The sequence below is a fragment of the Elaeis guineensis genome, chromosome 9, assembly GCF_000442705.2.
Source record: "Elaeis guineensis isolate ETL-2024a chromosome 9, EG11, whole genome shotgun sequence".
NCBI lineage: Eukaryota > Viridiplantae > Streptophyta > Magnoliopsida > Arecales > Arecaceae > Elaeis > Elaeis guineensis.
The window spans coordinates 8,361,326-8,388,492 of NC_026001.2; the positions used below are offsets into that span (position 1 = coordinate 8,361,326).

Sequence of the window (27,167 nt, forward strand, 5' to 3'; positions counted from 1 at the left end):
TACTAAAGAAAGTTTTTCTTTTTCCTCAAATGTGTCAATGGATGATAGCTTGAAATGATTGGGGTAAAAGCAGCATCGATGGTAATTGAGTGAGGTTGTATCACTATCATAGAAATTTATGAGATTCGATCATGTAATTATTGAGATTCTACTATTATTTTACACTTTAGAATTCATATGCATCATACATGGATCCATAGATTACAAAATGAAGTATTAATCATTATCACTGATAATCAAAGGTTCTTGATGAAAAGATGGACATACTTTTTTTATTCAATAACAATTTTGATCATATATTTTAACACCTGTCCACCAAAATTAGGTCCCAAGCTTCTAGCATTAAACCATATATTTCAATCAAATCTTATTTTTTACATCATTCAAAAATATAATATGCATTAAATCTGCCAATCTTTTCGTATGTATTCACTATATAACATAAAAATAAATTATTAGATCGTGTATCAAATGATCATTACATCATTCAAAAATACAATATGCATTAAACTTGCCAATCTTTTTATATGTATTCACTATATAACATAAAAGTAAATTATTAGATCGTGTATCAAATGATTATTACAGATGATTAAAATTATACTAATCAAATTTTAGGATTCAATTTAATTTGTTAGTTTGGAACACTCTTCATTCATATATAATTTCTCATAAACTTTCTTTTTACATGCTAACCTAATGATGCATGGTTTGCAGTGTTTTTCAAAATTTAATGAACCATGCCAACTAAACTTTTGACACAAGCGCACATATGAAAAATTGGGCATAACATTTCTCATTGATTTTTTTTGATTTTTTTTCTTTCTAACCTTTCAAGATATGACAAACGGCAAACATCAGAATCAAATGGGGAAAAGAGAAAAAAAAAAAAACCGTTTCTCTTTTTTTTTTTTTTTTTTCCACAACAAGAAACCGAAAACCAGTATTCAGCGATGAAAGACCTTTTTTTTTTTCTTTTTCTCCTGTTGCATGTCAACACGATTCCAACACGCGTCAATTTTGGTTCAGCCTTTTTAGACAAGTTTCCCTCCTCCCTGTTAACCTCTTTTCCCCAATTTCCCCCTCACAAAATTACTATAATTAGGGCGCTCAAGTACATGTGTCGTATTCCTCTGCCGAGAAAATTAGCACTAAAAAGGATAAAGATAAAATACAATAAACCCCGGTTCCAAAATACTCATCCTCCCAGACCGAGTCCGATTCCGATTCCAACCCCTCCCCAGTTCCCTAAAACCGTCAACAAGTACTCTTTCCTCGCGCCCCCGTGGAGAGGTCTTATGAACGGCGACGCCACGAGCTTATCCGCTGCGAACCCAGCGAGCGGCGTTGGCGGCGGAGAAGAAGCGGAAGCGGTGGCGGATTAGAGCCCTCCCCAGGTCCTCTCCGACCCTTTTATTACCTAATTTTTGCGTCTATTTTTCTCGCTTTGATGGATCTTTTTTTTTAGCACAAAGTTCGTTTGGATCGTTTCGTTCGTTCGGCCGGCGGTGGATGTTAGGGTTTCTTCTTTTTCTTTTTCCTGGGTTTTGTTGGGTTCGTTTTGCCTGGAGTTTTCGTGGGGTTGAATGATCTTTTGGAATTCTCGATTGATTTTTCTTATTTTTCTTGGATTATTTCGGCTGGTTGAGGGGAAAAAAAAGATGGGGTTTTACGTCCTGATGCATTGATTTTTTATCCCTTTTTATTTTGTTTTCTTCTTCTGGTTGTTGTTGCTTTTTTTTTTAAAAAAAATATATATTTTGGGCTAATTTGAGGACGTTTAGGTTTTTTAGGAATGTGGGAGGCGGAAAGGACTCATAGTGGAGATTCGATGGTAGGAGGGGAGTCCATGTGCGGATCGCCGCCGGCCGTGGGAGGAGTTGGTGGGGTTCTCGAGAGCCCACAGGAAGGTGGTGGTTGCGTATTGTTAGATAGGAGGCAAGGAGAGGAATGTGAGCCCTGGTTGGCCTCAGATAAGAATGGCGACTCATTGGACGGCAATGGTGGTGTTGGGGGCCGGTCATTGGACGGGTTTCACGATGCTGGTTATATGGGTCTGGAGAATGCTTATGTTGTGAGTGATGGGACGGAGATGTTGGATGTAAAGGAGAGAGCTTGCTTTCCTTCTTGTGATGGTAATGTTTCTTCTTTGGATATCGAGCATGGTTCGAGGGCATTGGTTGAAGAGGAGGAGGAGGTGGAAGAAGGTTGTGGGGGTCTGGTGGGGGCTGAGGAAGCAAGTGGGCACGTTGTTTTAAATGTAGAACCTGTGGTGGAGACTCCAGAGATGGTGAATAAAGAAAAGTGCAGCACTGGTTGTGGCGGTCTCGAGAGTGGTCTCCAGATGAGCAGTGATTTGGAAGTCAGGGATGGCTATGGTGTTACAGTGGATGGTGATGATAGCTTGGGAGTATCAGTTAAGGAGGTAAAGCATGTTGAAGAAGGTTGTAGGGGTTTTGTGGAGGCTAAGGAAGAGAGCATGCATCTTGTCTTAGAAAATGGACCCTCAAAGGAGACTTTCAATGTTGTTAATACGGAAGAATTGAGCACTGATCATACATTCCTTGAAAATGGTTACCTGCTGCAAAATAATTCAGATACTACAGAACTGGTGGATGGAGCCTACTCTCATCGTTGTGATAGCCATGGTTCTTCTGTCGAAGTTGGGAACTGCTCTGGAGTATTAGCTAAGGAGAATAAGGAGGTCGATGATGGTTGTGGGAGGTTTGTCAGGGCTGAGAAAGAGAGTAAGCATCTTTTTGCAGAACACAGAACCCCAGTACAGTCTCCAAAGATGGCTAATGAAGAGGAGCATGATGACTTTCCAGGTCTGTCACCACTGAGAACACTGGAAGGAGATGGTTCACGAAATTCTTCTGGGATTGGGATTGGATTAGAAGGCGGGTACATTGCTGGATTGTTTGATGATATCAAAGACTGTAGTGGATGTGATAATGCCCTTCTTGTTTCGTCTGAACTGGCAGCAGATTTCCCCTTGAGAAAAACAAGTGAGGGCACCACTAAACATATAGATAGGTTTTGCTGTCCTCCTCTTCCTAGAGATTGCTTGGATGCTTCAATAAACTGCAATGTTATGCTTTGCTCAAAAGATGGAAGTGGGGAGGAGAATCAGCTGTTAAGCTCAGAAACTGTTTATTGTCCAACCATGGAGTTTAAGGGAGCACAGAAGGATCAGCAGGAATCTGGATATTGCAGTCGTTCAGATGGAATTAGTATTCCACAGGGAGGCAGTTGCCAGAACTTAATGGAAGGCTCAGATCATGAAGTAGGATCTTGCTCTGTCGTGGAAGGATCATTCTCTCAGCAACCATCTAATCCATTTACTGCTTCAGAGAATTGTCCTTCAAATTCCTCGTTGGGGCAAAAATTCCTGGGGAACAATTCTGATGCATGTAACACAATGTTGGCTTGCTGTGGCAAAAGTGGAAAAGATTTTTGTGGACAGTTGAGTGATGGAGGAATGGTCAATCCAAAACCTGTTCCTTTAATTGTGTTCAGGCGTACAAACCCTAAACGTGCTGCTTCCTCAAGGAAAAACCTGAGTGAGGAGAACTTGGATCCATTAAGTAGAACTAAAAATACTGCAAGGAAATGCAGGAAAGCAATTAACTCTAAGACATCAATTTCAAGCAGCATATTTAGGATCTCAAACAAAGAAACAAGAAAAAGAAGCTGCTTGCACAGACCAGTACGGCAGTCTGTCTGGGGGGAGGCTGAAAACATTTTAAGGATATTCAAGCAAAATGGCAAACTTGCAATATCTGATTCTGATCCAATGCAGATTCGGAACAAAAGGTCAAAGAAAGGGAGGCATAGTGTAGGTAGAAAACTGCGACAGACAACTCAAAAAGATGGGCACTTGAGGTTGTCAAAAACTAAATGTGCTGTTTCAACTAATTCTGTGCATATAAAGGATCAGATGCATGTGCAGCCTATGTTTCCTGTTGTGGTTTATTCACAGGCTTCTGTACAAACCAATAATAATGTTTGCCTGCCAAATTTAGATGGCCATACTGATTCTGGCATTTCCAGTAAAGTTGAGGTTGAACGGAAACTGGCAGAAGATAGGCATGTTGAGGCAGTCAGGTTGCTTCAACAAGATGGACAGCAGGGAGACAAGGATGTGGAAAGTACTTTGACTCAAGAAACATCTGTTGATAACATGCTGGGTGAGTGCCCTGGGGTTTCATCTCAAGTAGGGTCTGAAGCCTTGGTGGAAACCATGAACAACAGACACTTGTTAGATCCTGGGTCGTCACCAGACTCTGATGTCTATAACCCTGTTATGGATGTTGGAGTCACTGCTGGTGAGAATGCCACTTCAACAAGCCCAGATGCTGGACTGTTTACGAGTCCACTTGTTCCTGTGCCTGTGGTTCAAGATGACCTACTATCTGCTCCATCTTTGGATATATATCCAAAGAAAAACACTAAGAAAGGAAAGAAGGGAAAGAAAGAAAAGAAAGGTCTTGAAGCCAGTGTTATGACATGCACCATATCAGAACATCCTTTTATTGAAGAAAAGTTGCATGGTCTAGAAAGCGCAGAGAAGGATGGTGAGCGTTTAGAGATGAGTAGTAGGCGCAAAGGTAAAAAGCAAGGTAGCTTGGATGAAGGAACTCCTGTATGTTCAAAGTCCATCAGAAAAGCTGCTAGAAAATCTTCAAGAGATATGACCTCTGATGTAGATTCTGCAGTGTTTGGAATGGTTGAACTTGAGATCTGTGAAGAATCTACAAAAAAGGAAGTTTATTCAGATATACAGGCACCACCTGCGTGTGATGCAGGAAATAGACAGTCAGCAGATGGAACTTTGGGGGCCTCACTGCTGACTGATCAAATCAAAGGGTGTAAACTTCCTAGAAGTGCCAGTTCCAGGGTGAGTATGTGTAGTTCAGGTAAACCTGATTCAGCGAGACACAGGAGAAAGGATGCGCATGGGCAGAAGAAAAATAGAGTAAGGAAGACAGGCAATAAGAGCAGAAGCAAAGAGAAAAGTCAGACCCCTGATTCTTGCTTAGAAGCAAGTGGGAGCATGAGCTTGTCTTCGGGAGCAGCTAATAAGTTGGCACCGACTGGATCAGCTGAACTAATCTGTGAGTCATCTTTGGAAAATAATCTTTTCCTTTTCTGTAAGTTAGATGATTATCATTCCTAATATATGATTATATGCATATTCTTTTTTAAACTTTGCATCCTGAATATCATAGTAGAGGGTGGGTCTTGGCGCAACAGTAAGGTTGCTCCATGGTGATATGGGTGTCATGGGTTTGAAATGGAAACAGCCCCTCCACATGCGGAGTAAGGCTGTATAGATCTAACCCTCCCTAGACCCAGCAATGGCGGGAGCCTAATTATTGGGATGCCTTTTTCATACTGAATGTCATGGTAATTATGATTTAAATATTTCATTGCATAGGTAAAACTAATTTTGGAAGAGAGGCTGTTCCCGAACATGTATCAGACTCTGGTATGGCACCTGTAGTTGAGGAACCGACATCAATCAAAGCTTCTGTGGTGGAGGGGCAGTCTTTACCATCACGGGTTGCATGGGTGTGCTGTGATGATTGCCACAAGTGGCGCTGCATATCAGCTGCACTTGCAGATAGTATAGATGAAACAAATTGCAGATGGTAAAAAGTTTATTGTGACTGAAATTTCGTATTATTTTCCTAATGCCTTTTTGGTCTCGCTCTTGTTGGGTTACAGATCCTTGTTGATAAGACTTGTGATTCTAATGCATGTACACGCAAAAGGTTGCTAGGCATGTTGAATATGCATGGAACAGACCATCACCTTGAATATTTTATTTTTTCTTCCCTTTTTTGATGTGAGCCTTATAGTTCATTGTTTATGAGCGATTATATATCTGTGAGTGTGTGTGTTCACACCCATACATACTTAAGCATCAAAAAGTGGTATCTTGTATTATTGCATCAAAGCTTGACTTTGTTTTGATTTCATCTTGCTGAATGGTGCATTTGATTATGATTATTGTTCTACCACCTCTTTTAAGATTGAAAGCTCTTGGCTTAGATTACTTTTGAGCCTTAGCTTTTCATTTGTTCACTTATTTCTACCACTTCTGTTCTAAAGGACCTGTAGGGACAACACAGACAAGGCATTTGCTGACTGCTTGATACCACAAGAGAAGACAAATGCAGAGATTAATGCAGAGTTGGAGATTTCAGATGCTTCTTGCGATGAAGATTTTTCCTGCGTACATCCTAGTTCTAAGGGGATTAAAACTTCAAAGTCAACAGGTATGGGATTTTTATCACATCCCGTAATGCTTAGATCACACAAGTCTAAACTCTTCTTAAAGTCAAAGGAATGTGGGTGTGTGTGTGTGTGTTTTTTTTTTTGTTGTTTAGATCTTTATTCCTTTTTCTTTGTGCTTCTCTTTGCTCTTGTTGCAGCCTTACAGCAATCCTCTTGGACACTTATCAAGTCTAACTTGTTTCTGCATCGCAATCGTAAAACTCAGACCATTGATGAGGTTTGGCTTGTCTCATTGTTTGTTTGATGTAGGACAATGACATTCCTTGCATGCCTGTCTGTCTGTCCGCTACTGCTGTCTCATTTTGCCCTGTGGTTCTATATAGAAAGCACAATTCTGTCTCATGAATGCTTTGTGATAAAAATGCTTCTTGGCATTTGCATGATTGTCCTACCATAATCTATCTTCATTTTAGATTTTTGATTTGGCTATCATAATGCAAACTTTGTAATTTTTGACTGGTACACCTGGTGCTTCTGTTATGATGTCAATCCCTTGTATCAACTCAAAGCTTCGTTTAAACAGTGAGCCATGTAAATACAGTACGATGGGGCCACCTTGGTACTTCAAAGCAAGGATTACGGTATCACGGTACAGGGCCAGTGCAACTGTACGTACCAGCTTATATCGGTGTAGGGTACTGGTAGTTCCAGCCAAACTGTAGGTCAGTGTGGAATGATTTGGGACCTTATCATAGTACATACCATGTCGTACAATCATGGTTCTGGGCCTGTACCATACCATGGATTTTAAAACTTGCTTCTGAGTTGAAAATATGAACAGGAGACCAATGTAGAGCAAGCATGGAAGGATGAGTTCGAGCTAACATGGAATTTCCTTATTTTTTTTTGGGGTGGGGGTGGCTTGGGGTTTCTTGTTTTTGGAGAAGCCATGCTGTAATGTTACTCATCACTTCATCTAGGTTCTAGACTGTAATTTAGGCTTATTATTTTATTTTCTGTAATTTTGCTTAAAAGAGAATAATGCTCTTAAAGCTGAGATGTGTATAAGAAACTTGTGGAATATAATTATACTGACATAAATGCCTTGTTGTTAGAACTGTACATTGGCACTGAAAGGGAACAAATAAAAAATATAAAAGTAAGTGCCATATGTTCTTATGATGCTTTGAGAAATAATTTAGTACTTTTGCTGATGGGTTGGGGATGCTTCTTGCATATAGAAAATGTGATTGTAAACATAAAATTGATTTTGCCATGTAAATGATGGGACAAGAGTACTTCCCTAAAAGTGGGAATAACTTGAGATTGGTGAAAGTAGGGTGAGTAGAGAAAAGGGGGGTAGGGGGGGGGGATTTGAGCTATGCTTGGATCCAGATACACTGAATAACAAAGAAATAAGAAGATGATCCAGGAAAGATGAAGAGAAAGTAATGAGGATGAGTATTAATCCTAGTATGGTGGTGATGATTAAGAGGTGTTTGGGAGAAGGTGGTCAGGGAAGATGAAAACTTGGGTTTTGGTTGGGGGGAGGGGAGGGAGAACTTCAGACAATTTCACATATTGTTCTTTCCAAATCCCTGGTAGTCAAAATTACTTGAGGACCTTAAATTTGGTAGGTGTAACACATTTCTTGATTTTTAAGGCAAAAAGCTAAATTTGTTGTACTTGTCTATGTTAAAATAAACTTGTCAGTCAATCAGCCTTCGCAACCTCTTATGTGGACATGTGATGATTATGTGTTATTAATTTCCCTATCACCACGTGGTATTACTATCTCGAACCAATATTTTATGTTGCAATTGTTTTTGTTAGGTATATTTTAGATATTGACTGTTGATATACATTTTTGCACATTCAACTTGAATGAGAACTTGGACATGAATGTTGGAATCATTTACATGTGGTAACTGGCAAGGTTCTCACAAGAAACCATGGTTGCAAGCAGCTAGGGCATTGCATTGCTTATATGCGAGCTTATGTGCACTTGGCATGTTAAAAGCAGAAACAATTAACATTCATGAAAATAGATAAAATAAGTGAAAAATGACAAATAGATAAAGAAAAAGGAAAATTGCATATGGACTTTAAATTATATGGGAGACTAGTCGAGTTTAATTTTTCTTTCTTTTTTTTTTTTAAAAAAAAGACCACTTTAGTTAGCTAACAATAACAGTACCCCATTATGAACTATGTTTCAATTTCCAGTATGCTAATGCAACAAATAAATCTACCGATGATCAGATGAAGAATAATCAAAATGCAGGTAAAAAATGCATGCCTAATAACCATGATTAGACTGCCTAACTAAGAAATAAAACTAATAGTAATTAAATTACTAATATTGAAAAGTAAAAGTCAATCTTCTTTAGGAAGTGACTTGTTAGATAATAATCCATCATTACTGCAGTCCATATGCAACCAGGCTGCAATACATGTTCCCTGGGCCTATGCAGGCAGCTGGTAGCTCATCATGCAGCCTGACTGCATATGGAGACTGCATTGGTTCAATCTGCCACATCTGTTTATGTTAATTGTTATTCCTAATGTCATGTGAAGCAAATTAGTTGATCAAATTCATAATTTGCTCCATCCGGTAACATCATGTTGCCGGCTATGTTGTTTCATTCCTCACACTGTTTTTACTAATTATTGCTTTTCCTTCTTCTGTTAACTTTTCTCGATAGTTTCGGGTTCTTTGACATTTATTTATTCTTTTCTGAAACAGATCATGGTTTGTCAGTGCAAACCTCCTTCAGATGGCAATTTGGGTTGTGGAGATGCATGTTTGAACAGGATGCTTAACATAGAGTGTGTCAAAGGAACCTGCCCATGTGGCAATCTTTGTTCGAATCAGCAGGTTTTTAGCTATTCTTATATTTCCAGTTATTTTACTTTCTTATGCTCTATCTTCTTATAACAAAAAGGGATTCTGAAAACAGTTCCAGCAACACAAATATGCCAAATTCAAATGGTTCCGTTGTGGAAAGAAAGGCTATGGCTTACAGCTGCTTGAAGATGTATCTCAAGGGCAGTTTCTTATTGAATATGTTGGGGAGGTAGACTTGTAATTTTTTTTTTTTTTCATTTTTAACTTCATACTCCCTTAGTTTTCTATTGCCAGTGAATCTGGAAATTATATACCTGCACCTTATGAGTTAATGAAAAACCATTTTAAATAATTGTTGGGTTATTTCTTCCATTGTCATTGATATCACAACTTAAAAGCAAGATATTTTATACAAATCCATAATTTTTTTAACCTTTTTCCTTGATTTGATAATAAAAAGCTAATAATTCATTATTAGGATATTGTACTTTGCCATTTTTCAGGTGCTTGATTTAGCTTCATATGAAGCTCGACAAAGATACTATGCTTCCAGAGGTCAGAAGCATTTCTACTTCATGACGTTGAATGGTGGTGAGGTTTGGCCTATTCGATCCTTCCTTTTTCTTACATTACTACTAAGTGTCATACATTTCTCATGGAATCTTATGTTTGACTTGTTTCTGCATAGGAGTAAACTTCATCATCTTTAAAGGAAAAGGAATTGCACATACTATGCTATACGAAGTAGATTTACTTTCCCATATTTATTTGCACATGACATGAAATTGGGTTTCATTTCATTGCTGACTGTCAACCTAATGTCATTGCTCCACCGCTTTCCATATATTGTTGATCCATTTCCTGACAGCTTAAGATTTTGGGATTAAGCGGTCGGTTGTCAATGTTGGAGCCAGATTTTTGTTCTTAAGCGGTTAGTTTACATCACTGGAGTCAGATTTGTATTCTTACTTTTGTTAGAATGCTTGAAGCACATCATGGTGCATATATTAATAGGGTGAGGCCTGTTGATGTTACTTCTGGTGAAATTTGGGAGTTAATTAAGTTTGCTGCCTTCAGCTTTTATTACCTTAGAAAAGGATATACTATAGTTTCCTTGAGGCAAGTAAATTATTGATGAGCTCCATCAAATGTCATAGTTTGTAGTGACCTTAGCTCTAGTTGGATGTCTCTGCAACACTAAGTGCACAGTTGGTTCCTTAAAAATTGGTGCATATAGAGGTGACATCAAGGTTTTCAGGCCAAATTAGCTAGAATTAAGTGGGCTAATATTTGGTACACTCTATGGCATATTCAAAGCAACTGATTTATCAGCAAGGATTGAAATACCATTGTTTGGAGGTGTACCGGTCACATCTCGGCACAGTACATGCTGCTGTATGTCTCAGCATCTACTCATGGTTTATTGATGTGTCTCGATATGCTGTATGCGGTATGCTATGATCTTAGTACGTCCTCGACATGCCTTGGTTCAGGGAATGTTGTACCTTCGTGCAATTAGTATTTGCTTTTGGCCTTTCAATTTTCTGTGTGCCATTGCATCAAAATCAATGATTCATTTTCTTGCTGTTTCATGTTAATCAATGTAAGACTTAAGGATGTCAAATCTGTTAGCCAATCAAAGAAGTGTTTGCACTAAATAATTCTTTCTCCAGAAGTTTTAAACTATAACCATGTAGTATCTTTGTTATTTAATCCTGAAAAGATTTCAGCTTGTTGTCCCACCACCATCTTGTCAAAGACTATTTTCTTTACATACAGTGAAAAGAAGAAAATATAGACATTTCCAGGTCTCCAATAATACTAGATAGTTTGACACTATTTTGGTCTCTTCTAAACTCTGAAGTATGATAACTGGAATGTCTTAACAATTGAAAATACTAGTTATGTACATGGGTTACTTGCATTCTGGAAAAATTGAGAGAAAGCTTTGGCGAGCTATGCCGTCTACCAGTTGGAAATTTGATATTGTCCATTCCCACCTTGAATACAATGTCCAATTTTTTTTGTAAACAACATTTCCTTTCCATGGCTGGACTTGGGGAACAGCGAGGTGGTCTTGGGGGCCATTTTGCTCGACTTTGATCGGAACACTTCGGAGAAGTTAGTTCCAGATCTTGGACCGGAAAAGATGTGCCAATGTAGGTTGAGTTGTAATGGTCTGGAATGGGGAAGGGAAGTGGTTTGCCTCATAACTCACCACCGGTGGCAAGATAAACACATTCCATGGGCAAATCAACATCTGTATGACACACTGCAGTCCTTTGTTTCAGATTTCCAATCCTCTCTGCCCCTTTTCTGCTATTATCTGGAATTTCCATGATCTGGAGATCATTTACTATAGAGCCTCTTCCCCCCAACTTCTAGTGTTCTTGATTTTTTTAATTTTTATGCCGTTGGTGAGAATCTTTTTTTTTTCACTTAGGTCCTTATTTCTCAGCCAGGTTCTAGTGTGGTGAGGTGGTTGTGAGATGTTACAGGACATCTAGAAATTTTCCTACTTTGTAGATTTGGTGCCGGTTATAGCAGTTCCCTAATATAGCAAATATTATTGTTTTGCATCGATACTTAACCTGCCATTCATTTGCCTCATGCAGCACAAATATCTGAATAGAGTTTGCATCTGCTAATGTATTTAGTCATGCAGATTTAAGGAGCATATAAAATTGGTAATTAGTGGCTACAAGTAATTCCAAACTTTTAGAAAATTTAACACTATGTTAACAATGTAACATTTTTTCTTGCAGTCTTGAGTTGTAGTAGCATAACTTGAATGATTTATGATGTATAGGTTTGCCATGTTGATGTCATTTCACTAATTATGTATCTCTAATTTGTGGTTGAATCACTTCTATGCTGATATTTGTCTTTATTCCGATCTCAAAATATGTTGGTTCATGCATTTTTTGGCTGCATGTGTTAACATATGGAAGACCACTACAGCTGGAATTACAGAAATACTGAAACTGACATCTGACATGAAAAAATCAAGTTTCCATCATTGAGACATCGGAATACATGATGCAATATTTTGAGATTCCTCATTATTATATTGCTCATTTGAAACTTTTTTTTTTAAGTCATTGCAGAAGATTGTGTACTACTGTGCAATGCATGCTTGTCTTTTAGAAATCATGTTTATCTTTGCATGTGCCACCATCTATTTTCTTTCAAATGACTAGCTTTACTTGCACTTAATTCAGGTGATAGATGCATGTGCTAAAGGAAACTTGGGTCGTTTCATCAATCATAGCTGTAATCCTAATTGTCGCACTGAAAAGGTGATTATTTTGTTTACACTGCATCTCTTAATTTGCACAAACAGGCGATGTTTTCTTTTTTTTTTTTTTTTTTGATTAATATGACTGTGGTTTGAATAAGTTGTGTGTATCAATATCTGCATTTGTGTATGGTTCTTATGTGTAGTAAGCTGAATTTTCCAATGTGGGCATTTTAAAATTTGCTTCTTCTTTTTCTTGTTTGATAACTTTGTCCACAAAGTAGCATAGGTGCTTTTATTGTTTCTATGAGGATCAATTTACAAGTTTTCTTTCCATCCTTTTGTTGTTGGAACTGATAATGAAATTATTCACAACCACCTTATCTCAAATTTCTCAGTCATTGCATCCCAAATAAACAGCGGAATGTTCTGAGCTACCAAACCTGAGGCCCAAGTACCTGAGAGGGAAAGGACGAGGAAAATATATTGATTTCAAAGTCAGTTCCTTTGCCTAGCTCCTATCCACATCATTAATTTAAATTGAGACCAAAAATGCTCCAAAATATTGAGTTGTGAGAGTGTTGGTCTTCATGTATTCACCAAATCCTTGCATTAGATGAAATTGCCATCCACATAGCATCAATATGATTGTTGATTAAATTGCTAGCTAGAGCCATATATCAAGGTGTCATGCGTCAATGGCATGCTGTCTTTGCAATGTTTTCATGCAAGCACTGGCAGGGCTGCCAAGCATTAGGACAGCCTGTACCATTTTAGCATGCGCAATACATAGCAGTATATTTTGTGCTAGTTCCTTGCTGGCATGTGCCTGCGGTTGCATGCCAAGGATTGAATGGCACAACATGGTAGACTCTGCACTGATACTAGGCTTAAGTGCCTTGGACCTTGATACCTCAATTTGTGAATGTAAGGCCTTTAATAACCACCTTATCAGAAAATTGCCAATCAAGGGAGTCCTCAATATAATCTAATCAAATGTCCTTCCAATATCTTAAAAAAGTAGGGTATGAGGGGACCTCCTATTACAAATTTGAGGTCTTTTGAAATAATCTTTAAGGCAAAGCACTGGTAAGCAAGTAGAAGGTCGGTATCAATTGCATAAGTTAATTTGAAGCCTTCATTAATAAAAAATTGCCAATCAAGCATTGAATAATTTTTATCAAATATTTATTTTTTCTACAATCTTTGCTCTTTAATTACACACATTTGTTCTTAATGAGAATGTAGTTTAAAAATTTCTTTTGTAAAAGTACCAGGAGGAGGGAAATATTGCAAGCAAGCACCTTATTTTCAATCTTAAGAGAACTCTGGAAGTTTCTTCATAGATGTTATAGACAAGTTTTTTTTTGGTCTAAGCTCTTTGATTTTCTTTCCTTCTTCCTTCTTTTGAATGCTACTGATTTAAGTTCAATTGGTCATCTGCCCTCCCACTTTCAAGAAATTCTTGAAACAAATGGGTTGAGTTCTTATACAATAAGATGTAAAATTTCTTTAGAAGACAAATTGAAGCCATCAAGTATTAGGTCTTTCTATCTATTAACAAACTATATTTTCTTAATTTTCTCTTTGATTTTTTTTTTTTAAAGCTCAAGCCTTTTAATTTATTGAGGGATACTCTGAACATGATTTTGAAATTGTTAACTATTAACAACTATATATTAGGAATGTAATATGCCTAATATGTGATTTTCTTTTTTTTAATGTTTGCAACTATTTTTTTTATTATCAGGTGCCAACTTCTATTGTTATGTCCTTAACTCATCATGTAGCTGATTATAATTGGTGCTAGTTTTTATATTTTGGTGCTTAGCTTGACTAATATCTTTACTTTTTTTATTGATCCACTATGATTTTTTAAACTTTTCTTTTAATTTTGTGGAAACAGTGGATGGTAAATGGAGAAGTTTGTATTGGACTATTTGCGATAAGGGACATTAAGAAGGTACTGATCCAAAATGCCCTATGCCATTTGTTATTCTTTTGATTGAACTTAAGTTGCTCATTATATATGGTTAATTAGCATTTCTAGTTTTATTTTTAATTATTCTTTTCTTCCTCTTATTTGTTCAAAGTTTATAGCTGGTCAGCATGTATGATGGTATTTAGCTTTACGCAATTTGTAAGAAGTGGGCTATAGTTATTGTATATGATGGACAATCATTGGGCACTCCATCATATTCATCTTATCATCTATATGTGTGTCTATGTATACGTATGGTGTAACTAAAGTGTTGAGAATCAAGATATTTAGTGAAGACTGGATTTGGAAGAGCAACTTGTTGAAGAAATGATTTGGAAAAAGAGGATTTTTCATGAATATTCAGATGTAAGAATAGATGATGAATTTTGACAAGAATAACCAGCTAGAATATGTAATCTATAGTATTGAGGGTATTGTCTGTAGAAGAAACCATGGTTTCGAATGCTGGATTGTATTGGTCTGTACTAGACATACCAAACCTTACCGGTTGGGATTTTATACCTGGTATGCACCCATACTGAGTGTTGGCACCAAAAAGTGTACCATACCAATATTGAACCTGTGGGAACTACTGCGGGTACTGAAACTGATGCGTAAAAGTTAAAACCTTGGAAGAAACAAGTAGATATTTGAGGAAGGAAATTGTTTTCTTGTTGGTCTATGAAGGCATATCTTCTACTCTAAATCAATTTTTAGTGGAATATTTTAACCTTTCAAAATGCCTAGCCAAAAAATAATGAAACAACAGATGAATATGATTCCTCAATGTATTTTTCTACATATATTTAGCCATTAACATATGCCTTCCTCCTTAAGTCAATTTTCACTAAAGTTTTTTTTCTTCCTTTCACTCTTGGAGTTGAGATTTTGTCATATAGGAGATATTGTCCATGGGACATTTATTGGAATTTTTGGTGGACTTGTTCATCAACAGTGCAATTCATCTGATTTGACAGAGTGGAAGATACATCATTTTAGCACCCAATAGAAAATAGTTCGTATGATTTAGATCAAGTATATGACTCAGAATATGCCAAGGAAAAGCGAATGCAAAGGTTGAATATGAGGAAGTTTAGGTGAATGGAAATAATGGATTCTGATAGGATCACTTATCATCTGTATTAATTCTTTCAGCTGTGCAAGAATCTTGCATGAAATAACATTGTGCTTATGATGTCTGGGAATTTAGATTTGTTTAATCGACTAGCGGGAATCATATTTTTTAAATGCATCTAGGTGCATGTAACAAAGTTGTCAGCTACTGAATCTTGCAGGAGTCTTGCATTAGTGGAACCATGGTGGGAGATACAGTGAAAAGATTCAGATATGATATTCTTGCGAAAGAGATGAGAGATTATCGAGCAGGTTGTGAAGAAGTTTTAGGGGATGAGCTTCACTCTTGAAGCACTTTGTGTTAGAAACTTCAATGGTCGTTCTCTCATACAGTTTGCTTGCCACTTTGTAAGATCTAAAAGTTGTATGGGGGGCATGGTATGCAGCCAGAGTGTGATACCTTATTTCAGCAAGTTGTTCAGATAAGGTTGTCATTGGCAAGAGAAGGGTTGTTATAGGGAAAAATTGCTTTTAGTTGGCTTAAATTTGGTGTTCCAAAGATTCAACAGATTTGATAACTTTTGTAATTTGGCATAATTGATGGTGGAGCACCATCTCCATATGGAGTTGATTTCAGGATTCAACATAAGATGTGTTCAGTGGTCACAATCCACTTGACCTAGTGAATGGATTGACAATCATTGATGAACTGGTGCTTCTAGGGTTGATCATTGAGAGGAAATATAAGTTATAAGAGCTTTGTGGAGGTATGAAGTTTGATGGCAGACGATGGGTGGAATGTAGGCCAGGTCTAAGCATGATCCTCTGTTCAGTCTGTGAAGTTTGGATGAAGTGTGTATAATGTTTGAAGTGATGGAGGTTACTGATGTGGGTTATAAGCAATGAAGATGTGGCAATATGTTATCACCCTTGCGATTCACAGAGGAACAACTGACAATCCAAGTTTTTTGTGATTCGCATCTAGTTTTTATCATGGATCACCATAAGATAACAAGGGGCATGACAACACTTTAGAGGGCATTGTGGTGAAGGGAGATATTCCCATGCCAATTGATAATGGTGAAAGAAAGATCTAAATTGGAAGAAAAGGGCATAAAGAAGGCCACTAGAGAGAGCTACATGGTTATATAATATTTAAGGATCACGATCAAGATTCATGGAAATGGTCAAAATCAAATATGAGTCAATTTGCTAGTAAACTGAAAAAAATAGCATATAAAAGAAAAATGGAAAACAAAAAGAAGATCCATGGGTACAAACCCTGAAAGACACTTCGTTGAAGATTTTGGACTTGAAAGGGGGCAACGCTATGGTGCGATCCCAAAAAATTTGGAATATATATTGAGAGAAGAAGTGGTCGACATCTTTTGCTGCCCCAAATAGAGACATCAAATATATCAAGCCATAGCCCCCTCCGAATGGATAAGGGTGACATGACCCAAAAGAACTATCTTTTGTGTGGAATTTCTTAAGTTGTGATAGATCTTGATTTTTTCAAAATATACAATTGAAATTGGGCATCTAAAAGATTAGACTGTTGGGTCAACTAAAGCAACTTTCACATAATCACCAATGTTGATTCTAGATTACTCTACAAGGAAACAGGACTTATGATTCAGTTGAGCTCCAGTATTTTGTCCCACGATCAGCCATGAGTTGCTAAATCTTTGTACTTTGAGAGGTCCAGGATTATTCAACGGGCCAAGATTGCGAAATAGATGTTTGGATGGCAGTTTCGGGCTTTTTAAAGTTTTGAAGAAAGATTAATAATGGTGGTCCCATCTCCCATATGCTTGGGTACCAGAAAATATGGGAATCAAGTATTGGTGTGAATATGAGAATGCAAACACTATGTTTAAATATATTTTTCTTCACCTTTCAAAATTGAGTTCCAACATAATAGTTTTGGCATATGGTGTTTGTGTATATATTTGACAGCTATTTCTCATATCCCACATGATATGATTTGTAAACCTCTTGGATTAAGTTTTCATTTGTTTCAACTAAGCTCCAAATGTTGGAGTTAGACTCAAATACAGTATTTAATGATATCATTATGTCTCTTAGATAACTTAAATAAATATGTTGAATTGTTAAAAATTTTCATGGTTTGTGATGTTTTCAATTCGTATTTCATATCTTAGATGCATTTTGAATTTAATCATGAATCATCATCCCACTCAAACTTTGATGTTATAGGTAAATAGAGACTCATTCCTTTCTTTGTTGCTAACTTTAGTATATGTTAAGAAATATGTAGATATAATATATATCTCATAGCATTGAATTGCCTTCTTATCTTCAATCACTTTTACACTTATCCTGCTGTTGGATTCTGATGATTGTATTATTTTTCTATCAATTATCTTTGAATAAACTTCCCATAAGTCTTCAAAAGTTCATTATTTGGTGATTTCTTACTTCTCACTTTTCCTCTATGTTTTATATTCCTGGTGTTCATAGATGCGGCTTATTTGTTATATAAATGACAATTGTTTAATGTCCAGGGTGAAGAGGTAACATTTGATTACAACTACGTGCGGGTGTTTGGTGCTGCTGCAAAGAAATGTGTATGTGGTGCTCCTGAATGCAGAGGTTATATTGGTGGCGATCCGTTGAATACTGAGGTTATTGTTCAAGATGATTCAGATGATGACTATCCTGAACCAGTGATGATCCAAGATGATGGTGAAAGAGAGCTAGATGTGGACAAGACTGTTTCAGATGCTATGGATGCTATGACTTTGAAACATGAAGATGTTTCTATAGAAAATAAGGATTTGCTAATTCAGTGTGCTACCACAATCACAGACTCAGAGGATTATCAACGAACAAGTGAAACTATATGCAGACCCTCCTCTGATGCTAACTCATTGGATGCTTCTTGTCTCACTCTGAATCCTATTCAAACTGAAAAATCGATGTCCAGACCCTTATCTGATATTCACTCATGGGAAAACTCTGTACAGAGTCTAGATGATAGACAAACTGAAGAGACCATGTCCAGACCTGTATCTGATGTTCAACCAACACAGAGTTCTTTACAAACTTCTATTTCTGGGAAAGAATCAGTGTCTGATTCCATCCTGAATAGCAAGACTTCACTGTCCAATGTTGTTAATGATAAGCGAAGCAGTTTAAAAACTTATCCTGCCAGATCATCTCATTCAAGCAGGACAATAAAGAAGAGCAAGTCAAATGTAAAAAGTTTGGTGCCCCCCAAGGCCAAAAAATTGCCAACAAGTGCAAGTAGTGGGCATTTTGAGGGAGGTAATAACATACTCTAATGTGGTGGCTGGTTTATTGCATAAGCTACAATCACTATATTAATATACTTTCACCTGTAATGCAGTTGAAGAAAAACTTAATGAGTTACTAGATGAGGATGGAGGCATTAGCAAGAGGAAAGTAAGTATAACCTATTCATGATATAATTCACTTTGTCCTTAAATGATTTTAAATGTTCCAACATATTTTGTTAGCAGCATTATTGGTGCAAATAAAATTTGCAATTCTGATTTTGACACAAGTGGGAAACTATAATGACTGTTTTCTTCATTGTTATAGGTGTGTAATTATGACACACAAAACATGCCCATGTGCATCTGACACATGCTACTTGTTGAATTTTTTTTCTTGTTAGATTGATGGCCAAATTTTATCTACTATTCGAAGATCCACGCATACATTACCCCTGCTTTTGTTTATGTGAGCTAGGAAATAAAATCTTTACCATTCTTATCTAGTGTTGCTAATACTAGAGTTCCCTAAGCATGTTATCCAATTTCTGCAGTTTTCTGAAGTTTGTTAGGCCATGTATTTTTTTAATAAAAATCTTTACCATTCTTATCGTGTCATTCTATATATGGCAATCTCTTTTTTCCCTTCAGAAACTTAAGGGAGACCTGATAGATAGAAACTCTCATGATGTTGTATAAGTGTTAACATCATGCCTTAGCCCATCATTGTGGGTTGGCTTTATGGCATCTACTTCACGGATCCTATTTGGTGCCCTCTGAATTTCAAATTTCACCATAAATGCTCTGTAGAGGTCTTCACTGGTCCCTCTTCTGATACTAGATTAGTTCTGCTTTTTTTCTGATTATAACCTTTCTAGCTGAACCCAAATAGTTGGGAAACCGAAATTCTTATTGCACCGTGTGCAGTGCAGAATTAGCTGCACTGCACACGGTGCACAAAGAATTGCTCAGTTGGGAAAAGTTTAAATGATTATTCTTGAGGTACTCTCTTATTTTGATTTTCAATTTTTTAATTCTTTGTTACAGTTCATTCCTTTTTAGTTGCCTTAGTGGTTGAATGAAATTTTATAAAATCTTTCATCCTTGAGCAGGATGCCACCAAAGGCTATTTGAAGCTCCTCTTTGTCACTGCAGCAGGAGGGGATCGTGTTAGCGGCTGTGCGTCTCAAAGGTTGTATGAGGCATCCTCATATGATTACTGCAGCATTTTTTAATGATTTTTGAAAAGTTTGCTTTCTAATGCTATTCTCTTCTTTTTTATTTCTCAGTATACGAGACCTTTCGTTGATACTTGATGCTCTTTTAAAAACAAAATCGCGGACAGTTTTGGTGGATATCATTAACAAAAATGGTACTCAAGTTATCATATCGTGTCATTAACAATTTTTAGATGCTGTAGAAGAACGAGTTGTTGTGGTTGTGCATCAACAATCTTGATTTTTTTGGGTTATGTAGGATTGCAGATGCTGCACAATATAATGAAGCAAAACCGCAGTAAATTCAACAGAATTCCTATCATCCGAAAGCTTCTCAAGGTTAGCAAATTTATATATATACTATTTAATCATATTGTAATTTTGCAATGTTAACTATTTCTAATATTTATTTGAGTGCTTGGATATATGGTCTCTTTTCCTAAATGAAACTGGCTACTAGTGTTTTGGATTATAACACTAATGAAATTAAGCATCATGGGTTTTTGTAATATCATGATGCATCCCAGCAGGAGGTTGGACACATTAGAAGTGGCTATTGAGGCTTTGCAAGTGGTTGGTTAGCACCTAGGTCTGTGGTTATGTCATGAGGACATTATGGTCTTATTTCCTGGCATGGTCTGGGATTTTGTATAATTACTTAATTAGCCTCATGACAATTTATTTTGTTTTTTGCATCACTTCTTTTTCTTTCATGTTGGTTGAAGAAAGATAGCAATCGCCTTTTACTAATTGTCCTGTTTGGTATTTGAATTTATGTTCGTGTTTTCTTTTGGAATAAATTTACTTTGTGAACATGAATGGTGTATTTTGTGAGGTTTGAAATCTTTTGACCTTAACATACTGTCTTGCCCCAGTACCTTGTGCCATAAAGTAATGACCCATATCAATGTGATGAGTTTGTCATCTGGTTCAGTGAATTGTGAGTAGATATAGGAATATACCATGTATTATACCGCACAAATACATGAATGATACATGGGTGTACTGCAAGATCTAAGACCATATTCATCCAATCTTTTTGATTCAGTAGATACCTATGCTGGCATACTGATTTGAGTCATTTGACATCATATAAGTGTGAGATCGGTCATAGGTGGGCTTGCATCAGTTTTTCGGAAATTTTAATATGTAATATTGTTCATCGATATAAACTGAGGTCCAAAAAAATTCATTAATTTGTTTGATGCTAATATTTTCCTGCAGGTGTTAGAATTTCTAGCACTAAAAGAGATCCTTACTCCAGAACACATGAATCAAGGTCCTCCATGTAGTGGAATGGAAAGGTTAGAATTAATTTAGCATGTTTATCCTTCCTTTTCTCTCAGTATCATTCTTTGTTTGTATGTGTGGGTATATGTATAGATAGATACATACATACATGTCTGGTAGAGCTAATGTATGGGCACCCATGCAATCGCCCTAATAAGGTCATTCCTAACCTGATGACCAGGGACCAACCACTGATAATCCGAGCCTTTGGATGTAATATACTTCTTTTAGACTTCTCACTATCAAAAAATCATATGATTTAGAGATTCCTAGCTTATTGATCCAATGATAAAAGAATGATAGTTTAAATAACATGAAATAGTGCATATTTTTTGACTATTGGATGCATAGACTAGGGATCTCCTGATCACATGATGTTTTGACAGCAAGCAGTTTAGAGATGGTAGAGAACATCCAATGGACTCAGATTATTGGTTCAGGGCCCCTAGTTGTCCAGTTAGAATTAATGTTATGAGTGCTGTTTTCTGGGTGTCCATATATTACCTATATGTATATATATGTACGTATGTGTGTTTATATATTACATATCTATGTATTCAGGCTTGCTTGCATGTATGTATGTGTTGAAAGCTTCTATATCATTTGAACTTGTTATATATATATTGTTTTTGTCATGAAAAGAGGTAAACCTTTTATTGTGGATTAGATGCTTGCCTCTCTCTCTTTTTTTTTACCCATATTTCGTTAAGACTTGTATGCTGCAAAAGAGAAAAAAATATACAAAAGAAAACCCAAGAGCAAGGGGTTAAAAATCTCAGTACTAGGCCCCTTCTTGGTTTGCTCCTGGGACAGGTGTCGGGAGCTAGCCGGACAACGATGACATCCTTGTTCAAGAGAGAACCGGTGTTCTTGTTTTTTGAGAATCATGAAAGGTAGTCTGTTTTGAGAAGGACTTCTTTTTTCTTGTTTGTCCCTTCATGATCGATTTTATATGGGAGTGAGTGTTGACCCCACAGTGTGCTTGTTTTGCCTCCTCTTGTCTCTTTCGTTCCATTCATGTGCCCTTCCTTCTGTTTTAGTTCTCTTTGATCATTTGAAGATTTTTTCCCAACTGCTATTTCTAGACAATTTCTTGTTTGAACACCTAAACCGTAGATCATCTTGTATGACACCTTGAACTTGTCCTAGATTCGCCTCTTTTCTTCATTGGCTGCCTACTGATGTCAAACTTCTGCCATTATTATATATCTTGAACCTTGTTGTGCGTGTGAGTTTGCCCTTTAAAAAATATTTTTCCTGAGTTCTCTTCCAAGATCATTTATTGCTTGAATGCCAAAGCCATGGATCTATTGTCTCCTTTTCTTTTGAATTATTTATCATGGGCAACCATGCAAGGTTTGAGACCACCACTCCAGATTTGTGATTTTTGTTAGAGTGCCCATTTTTTTCAACCTTAAATATAATTTATCTTCTATTTGTACTTTCCAAGCAGTCCACATTATTTCCATTCTTGTAATAATAAATTTCTCTTGCTACCGTTACTAGCATATTTGCTATTTGTGTAGCTTATTTAATCCAATGATATATATATATGTGGACGAAAATTTTGTTTCTTTTCTTGCAGATGCAACTCATGTAATTTGTGTTATTATTATTTTCTCTTCATCTTTAGCTTAATGTGTTGTCACATCATTGATAAATTATTCCATGTGATTTCTCAATGCAGCTTTAGGGACTCAATATTGAGTTTGACCAGGCATAACGATATGCAGGTAATAAATGATGTTACTATCTTAATTGCTTTTCTGAGGTATATTTGTTTATCATTTCTAATTGACTGCATTTGTTTAACTATCACATGTTAAAAATCACATTGGTTCATGTGATCTTTAGTGATCTTTTAAAGTTGCCTAGTAAGTTTTCCCTGTATTTCTTTGACTATAATTTCTACTTGAATTGAAATGATGTTTTTCCTTGTTTTAAATTGAAGAAATAATTTTTTTAAGGACTTATTCATCTCCAATATCAAAAATAATTTTGTTAGGAAGTTTTTTGTATGAGATATTTATGTTGTCAACTTAAAGTTAATAAAAATTTCATTATAAACAACTACTTTGTTTGGTCCTGGTGTAGCATGTTGGCCTGTATTTTGATAAAAATACATGCAATTTTTAGGAACATCCGACTGCAAGTATAGTCATTCATGGTTCCATACAATATTTATCTAGAACACTGTTGTTTTGATGGGGAATCTCCATGATGAGAATTGTTGAGGGCTTGTGGTGTAACTTGTTAAGAGGGAAAAAATACTAACTTAAGTTGACCGCCTAATGTATAAAAGACTGCTAACAACTTCTTTGATCTTGAACCATTCTCAACAGGATGTTTTCTGAAAAAGTAGGAGCTGTTTTGTTTTATTAGATTATCTCACTGTAATTAAAATCCAACAATTCACGTAGTTAAGATTTTTTATTTTAAAATAAGTTTTTATTTTAAAATAACCAACCAGCTAATGCCCAATTATCACCAGGCTGTCAGGAATGAGACCCTACATCAATCAATAACAGGCTTTAGGAAAGTTATATGCGATCTATATCCAATGCTCTCGTTTTGGATATCCATCAATAAAAACCCAATATTCATAATGTATATTGTTTATTAATGTGGAATTTGAAGGGAGATTTTTATTCAATTAAGCTTTTTCTTGGCCATGGTTTTCTGAACATAGCCAATGCTGTAATGTTGTTAATTGTGCTGGTGTTGGTGGGTTTAGTTATGACTTATGAGTCAATTCATTCTAATAATTCTACGGGATTATTTAAATAATAAAAAAATGCAGAAAATGAAGAAGTGTCTAAAAATTTTGGGATTAGTTTCTATGATAGTGATAAACTAATGGTACTTCAATTGGATGTAAATGAGTGGAAAAATATATTGATACATGATCAATATCATAGGATTGAGAAGAGAAACTTTGAAACACTATAGGCAGTGCTGCAGACATTTTAATTCATTTCATGATCTTTTCCTTTATTTTCATATATAGAAAATTGATTGATATTTATTTCAAAAAAAATACTTCAGCATTTATAGATTTGAGCTAAAGAACTTCTGGCACTATATAGGGCATATGTTTGACAGACCTTGATTTTATATTGGCAATTCGTTTTGGTTTTAGTTTTTGTTAGAAATATGAAAATGTTTCAAAAATTTTGTAGTACTATATTGCGGTCGATTTTAAGACTCCTCATTTAAGTTGAACAGAACCTACATGTTCAACCTTCACCTAATGACCTTGCAAAATTTAGTGTGTAAAGCTTCTTATCACAGTTATTACTTGAGTGCATTTGGTTTAGCTTTCTTTTCTTGCAACTGAACAATTTGGTTTTTAGCTTTCAATTTTTCTTTTTTTTAATTGTTTGTGCCACTTTTAGCTTTGTCTTGATGCACTTCTGACTGTTATCATGTCTATTGTCTGTGTATATATTATTATCGATTCAAGATATATCAGTAGTTGCCTTAATTGTGATATACAGGTTCATCAAATTGCTCGTAACTTTCGAGATAAATGGATTCCTCGTACTATCAGAAGAGTTGAACCATCAGATAGGGATGATGGCCAACTAGATTCACAACATTCCTACCGCAATTGGTTTGAGTCAAAGTATAGACGTCGGCATGATCATGTGGCAAGAGACACTGATGCCATAGTCTGTGTTAGTGAAGCAGTACAAAAGCCAACATCTTCATGTTTAGTTAATATCCCTGGAGAAACTTCTTCACATCCTGGCCAACTGGTATGCAGTTCTTCACCTGTGGTTGATGACAATACAGCACGTGGGACAAGAACACGCAAACGTAAAAGCAGGTGGGATCAGCCATCAGATATCACAGTCTTAGATCCAAGAACCTTGTGGTCAATTGAAGATCATACTGTCGAGACAGGTTTAAAGTTTATAAAAGCTACTAATTCACAATCAGAACTTGGTTCTCAACTTGAGGAATTAAAGAAGGATTTTGGGACCCAGGGAGAAGAGAATAGCTCATTTGATGAAGTCGCAAGTATGAAGAGTCCAATGCAGCAGAACCTTGTTGATGAAGCACCGCCTGGATTTGGGTCTCCTCAGAAGGATCGCTATCCTCAGGCTTCTTTTGAAACTTCAGTTACTACAGGGGAAGTAGTAATGGGGTGTATACAGGAGAGATTCCTTTCTCATCTCAGTGTGTCATATGGCATTCCTTTGACCCTGATGCAGCAGCTGGGATCCACTGAAGCTGGAGGCAACCAGAGTCATCCGAACTGGTTGATTGCACCCACCATGCCTTTCCATCCTTTTCCACCTCTTCCACCATACCCATGGGGAACACCAAATCCTACAAGTCCAGCGGAGATATCTGACCACAGTATGACTCGGGCTGCAAAAGAAATGCATCTAACCAAACGACGACTTGAAGAGTCTCAGACAACAGATCTGACTGTTCAAAGCACATCAGGGGAAGGGCCAGCAGATATAGTTGAATCAAGGCCCAGGAGCTCCTACATTACTGGAAGAGCAAGATGGCCTTCCAGTAGCTCTGGAAGGAGGTTTATCCGACCACAGAAATGGAACAACCAGAGGTTTCAGAGATGTTGGCCTCCTTGGCCCGGGAGGGCAATGGCCGCGGTTGCAGTTGGAGCGAAAAGAACGGGGATTCTGGTGTAGGTGTAGGAAATCCAAGGGATGGTAGTGATTTATGTTCCTCAGAGAATGTAAGCAATGATGTTACTAGCTCTAATTGTCATCAACCACCACAAAATAATTGATTGTGGTCATTCGATTGATTGAAAAGTAGGGGCAGCAATAGGCGCTTCTCGATGTATTTATAATTCTTTTACATGCTAATATCTATCAGATGCAATTTCTATTTTTTGAACTACGGGAAGTTGATTCAATTTGTAGGTTTATGGCTTAACTGTATGCGTCAAATGAAGTCTTATTTCATTTGTTCCTTTTGTGAGCTGTCTTGATGAATTCAGCTATAGGGATGACTCTCTCTGGTTTAAATTTATTTAATATGTACAACAAACAGATTCTGCAGTTCAACCCTCTTAATCTATCTGAGCCGTTCAAAATACAGGTTCTAGTCTGGTATTGAACTAAAAATGATATCTTTGGGTGTTTTTCTTCTGGTAGGTTCATGTAGTCTCAGTGCATCATCCTGTGGCAGCATTCTAAATGTATTAGTTTCTTCTTTGCTCCTTTCTTCTGGGTATGTTCTCCTTATTTCTTTTTATTTGGTTGCAATTTCTATCATTAAAGTTGCACGTCCATGCTGAAGTTAGTGGCATCAATTCTGTGTTGCCAGGAATTCTTTAAAACCTCATAAGCTTCTCAGGCTTGTATATATGTTTGTAACATCTAGTCCATTTGCTAGTAATTGTTGGTTCACTGCCTGCCTGCTAAATACATTCAGGATACTGACTCTGCTTAAGACAATTAAAGATATTAAACCAAGATTGTGAAAAATGATTTATTCTTTATCTTCACCTCCCTTGTTCATTAATCATCTGTGGAATACAACCTTTGAGTATGGTTAGTCCAACATTTTCAAGAATCAACTGAATTCCCAGGTTGTTTCTTTAAAGATTGGGAATTTTCTGTTCTCTCTCCCTCTCTCTCTCTTATCATGTGTAATTGAGAATTCTATGAAAAATGACACAGGTCGAATCATTGTTGCAATAAAAGTCATCAATCATATACTTCAGCTATTGTCCATCCTTCATTGGGGTCCACTCTGCTTCTGTTTATGCAGTTTAGATTCCTAAAGTGGGTTATGTTTTCTTCTATCTCACAATAATTGTCTAAATTATGGTTCATTGGTGAAGTAATCTCATAATGATTCAACTTGGATTCCTCCTATGGAAGGTATATATAGAAGGCCATCCAGCTGAAGCAGTCACTGAATGTCTTGGAGAGAAAAAAAAGGCTAGGATGCTAGATAAAGTTCTGAGGGGAGAGGAGCACCATTTGACTAATATGAAACCACTAGCTCTTTGGACTTGTTCCTTTTGGGT

General features: G+C 36.7%; 1 protein-coding gene across 2 annotated transcripts; it reads left to right on the forward strand.

The window, feature by feature from the left end:
- The first annotated feature begins 1,208 nt into the window (after positions 1 to 1,208).
- On the forward strand, positions 1,209 to 26,029 carry LOC105051789 (uncharacterized). 2 transcript variants are annotated; one of them, XM_010932389.4, is made up of 18 exons: positions 1,209 to 1,397; positions 1,794 to 5,117; positions 5,441 to 5,654; positions 6,118 to 6,284; positions 6,441 to 6,520; positions 8,990 to 9,121; positions 9,204 to 9,320; positions 9,595 to 9,687; positions 12,313 to 12,390; positions 14,236 to 14,292; positions 17,913 to 18,675; positions 18,758 to 18,813; positions 19,757 to 19,836; positions 19,934 to 20,016; positions 20,121 to 20,200; positions 21,086 to 21,165; positions 22,839 to 22,884; positions 24,649 to 26,029. In XM_010932389.4, the coding sequence occupies exons 2-18, from the start codon at positions 1,796 to 1,798 to the stop codon at positions 25,813 to 25,815; spliced, it is 6,615 nt and encodes a 2,204-aa protein (XP_010930691.2). In that variant the 5' UTR covers positions 1,209 to 1,397; positions 1,794 to 1,795; the 3' UTR covers positions 25,816 to 26,029. The 2 variants fall into 2 exon arrangements, with proteins under 2 accessions (XP_010930691.2, XP_019708441.2); XM_019852882.3 differs by having other exon boundaries at positions 1,246 to 1,397; positions 1,785 to 5,117.
- Positions 26,030 to 27,167: the final 1,138 nt, after the last annotated feature.

Coding starts and splice junctions, on each gene's coding strand:
- LOC105051789 (XM_010932389.4), top strand. CDS start 1,796: ATGTGGGAGGCGGAAAGGACTCATAGTGGAGATTCGATGGTAGGAGGG. Junction 9,122..9,203: donor ATCTTTGTTCGAATCAGCAG/GTTTTTAGCTAT, acceptor TTCTGAAAACAG/TTCCAGCAACACAAATATGC. Junction 19,837..19,933: donor AGCGGCTGTGCGTCTCAAAG/GTTGTATGAGGC, acceptor TTTATTTCTCAG/TATACGAGACCTTTCGTTGA.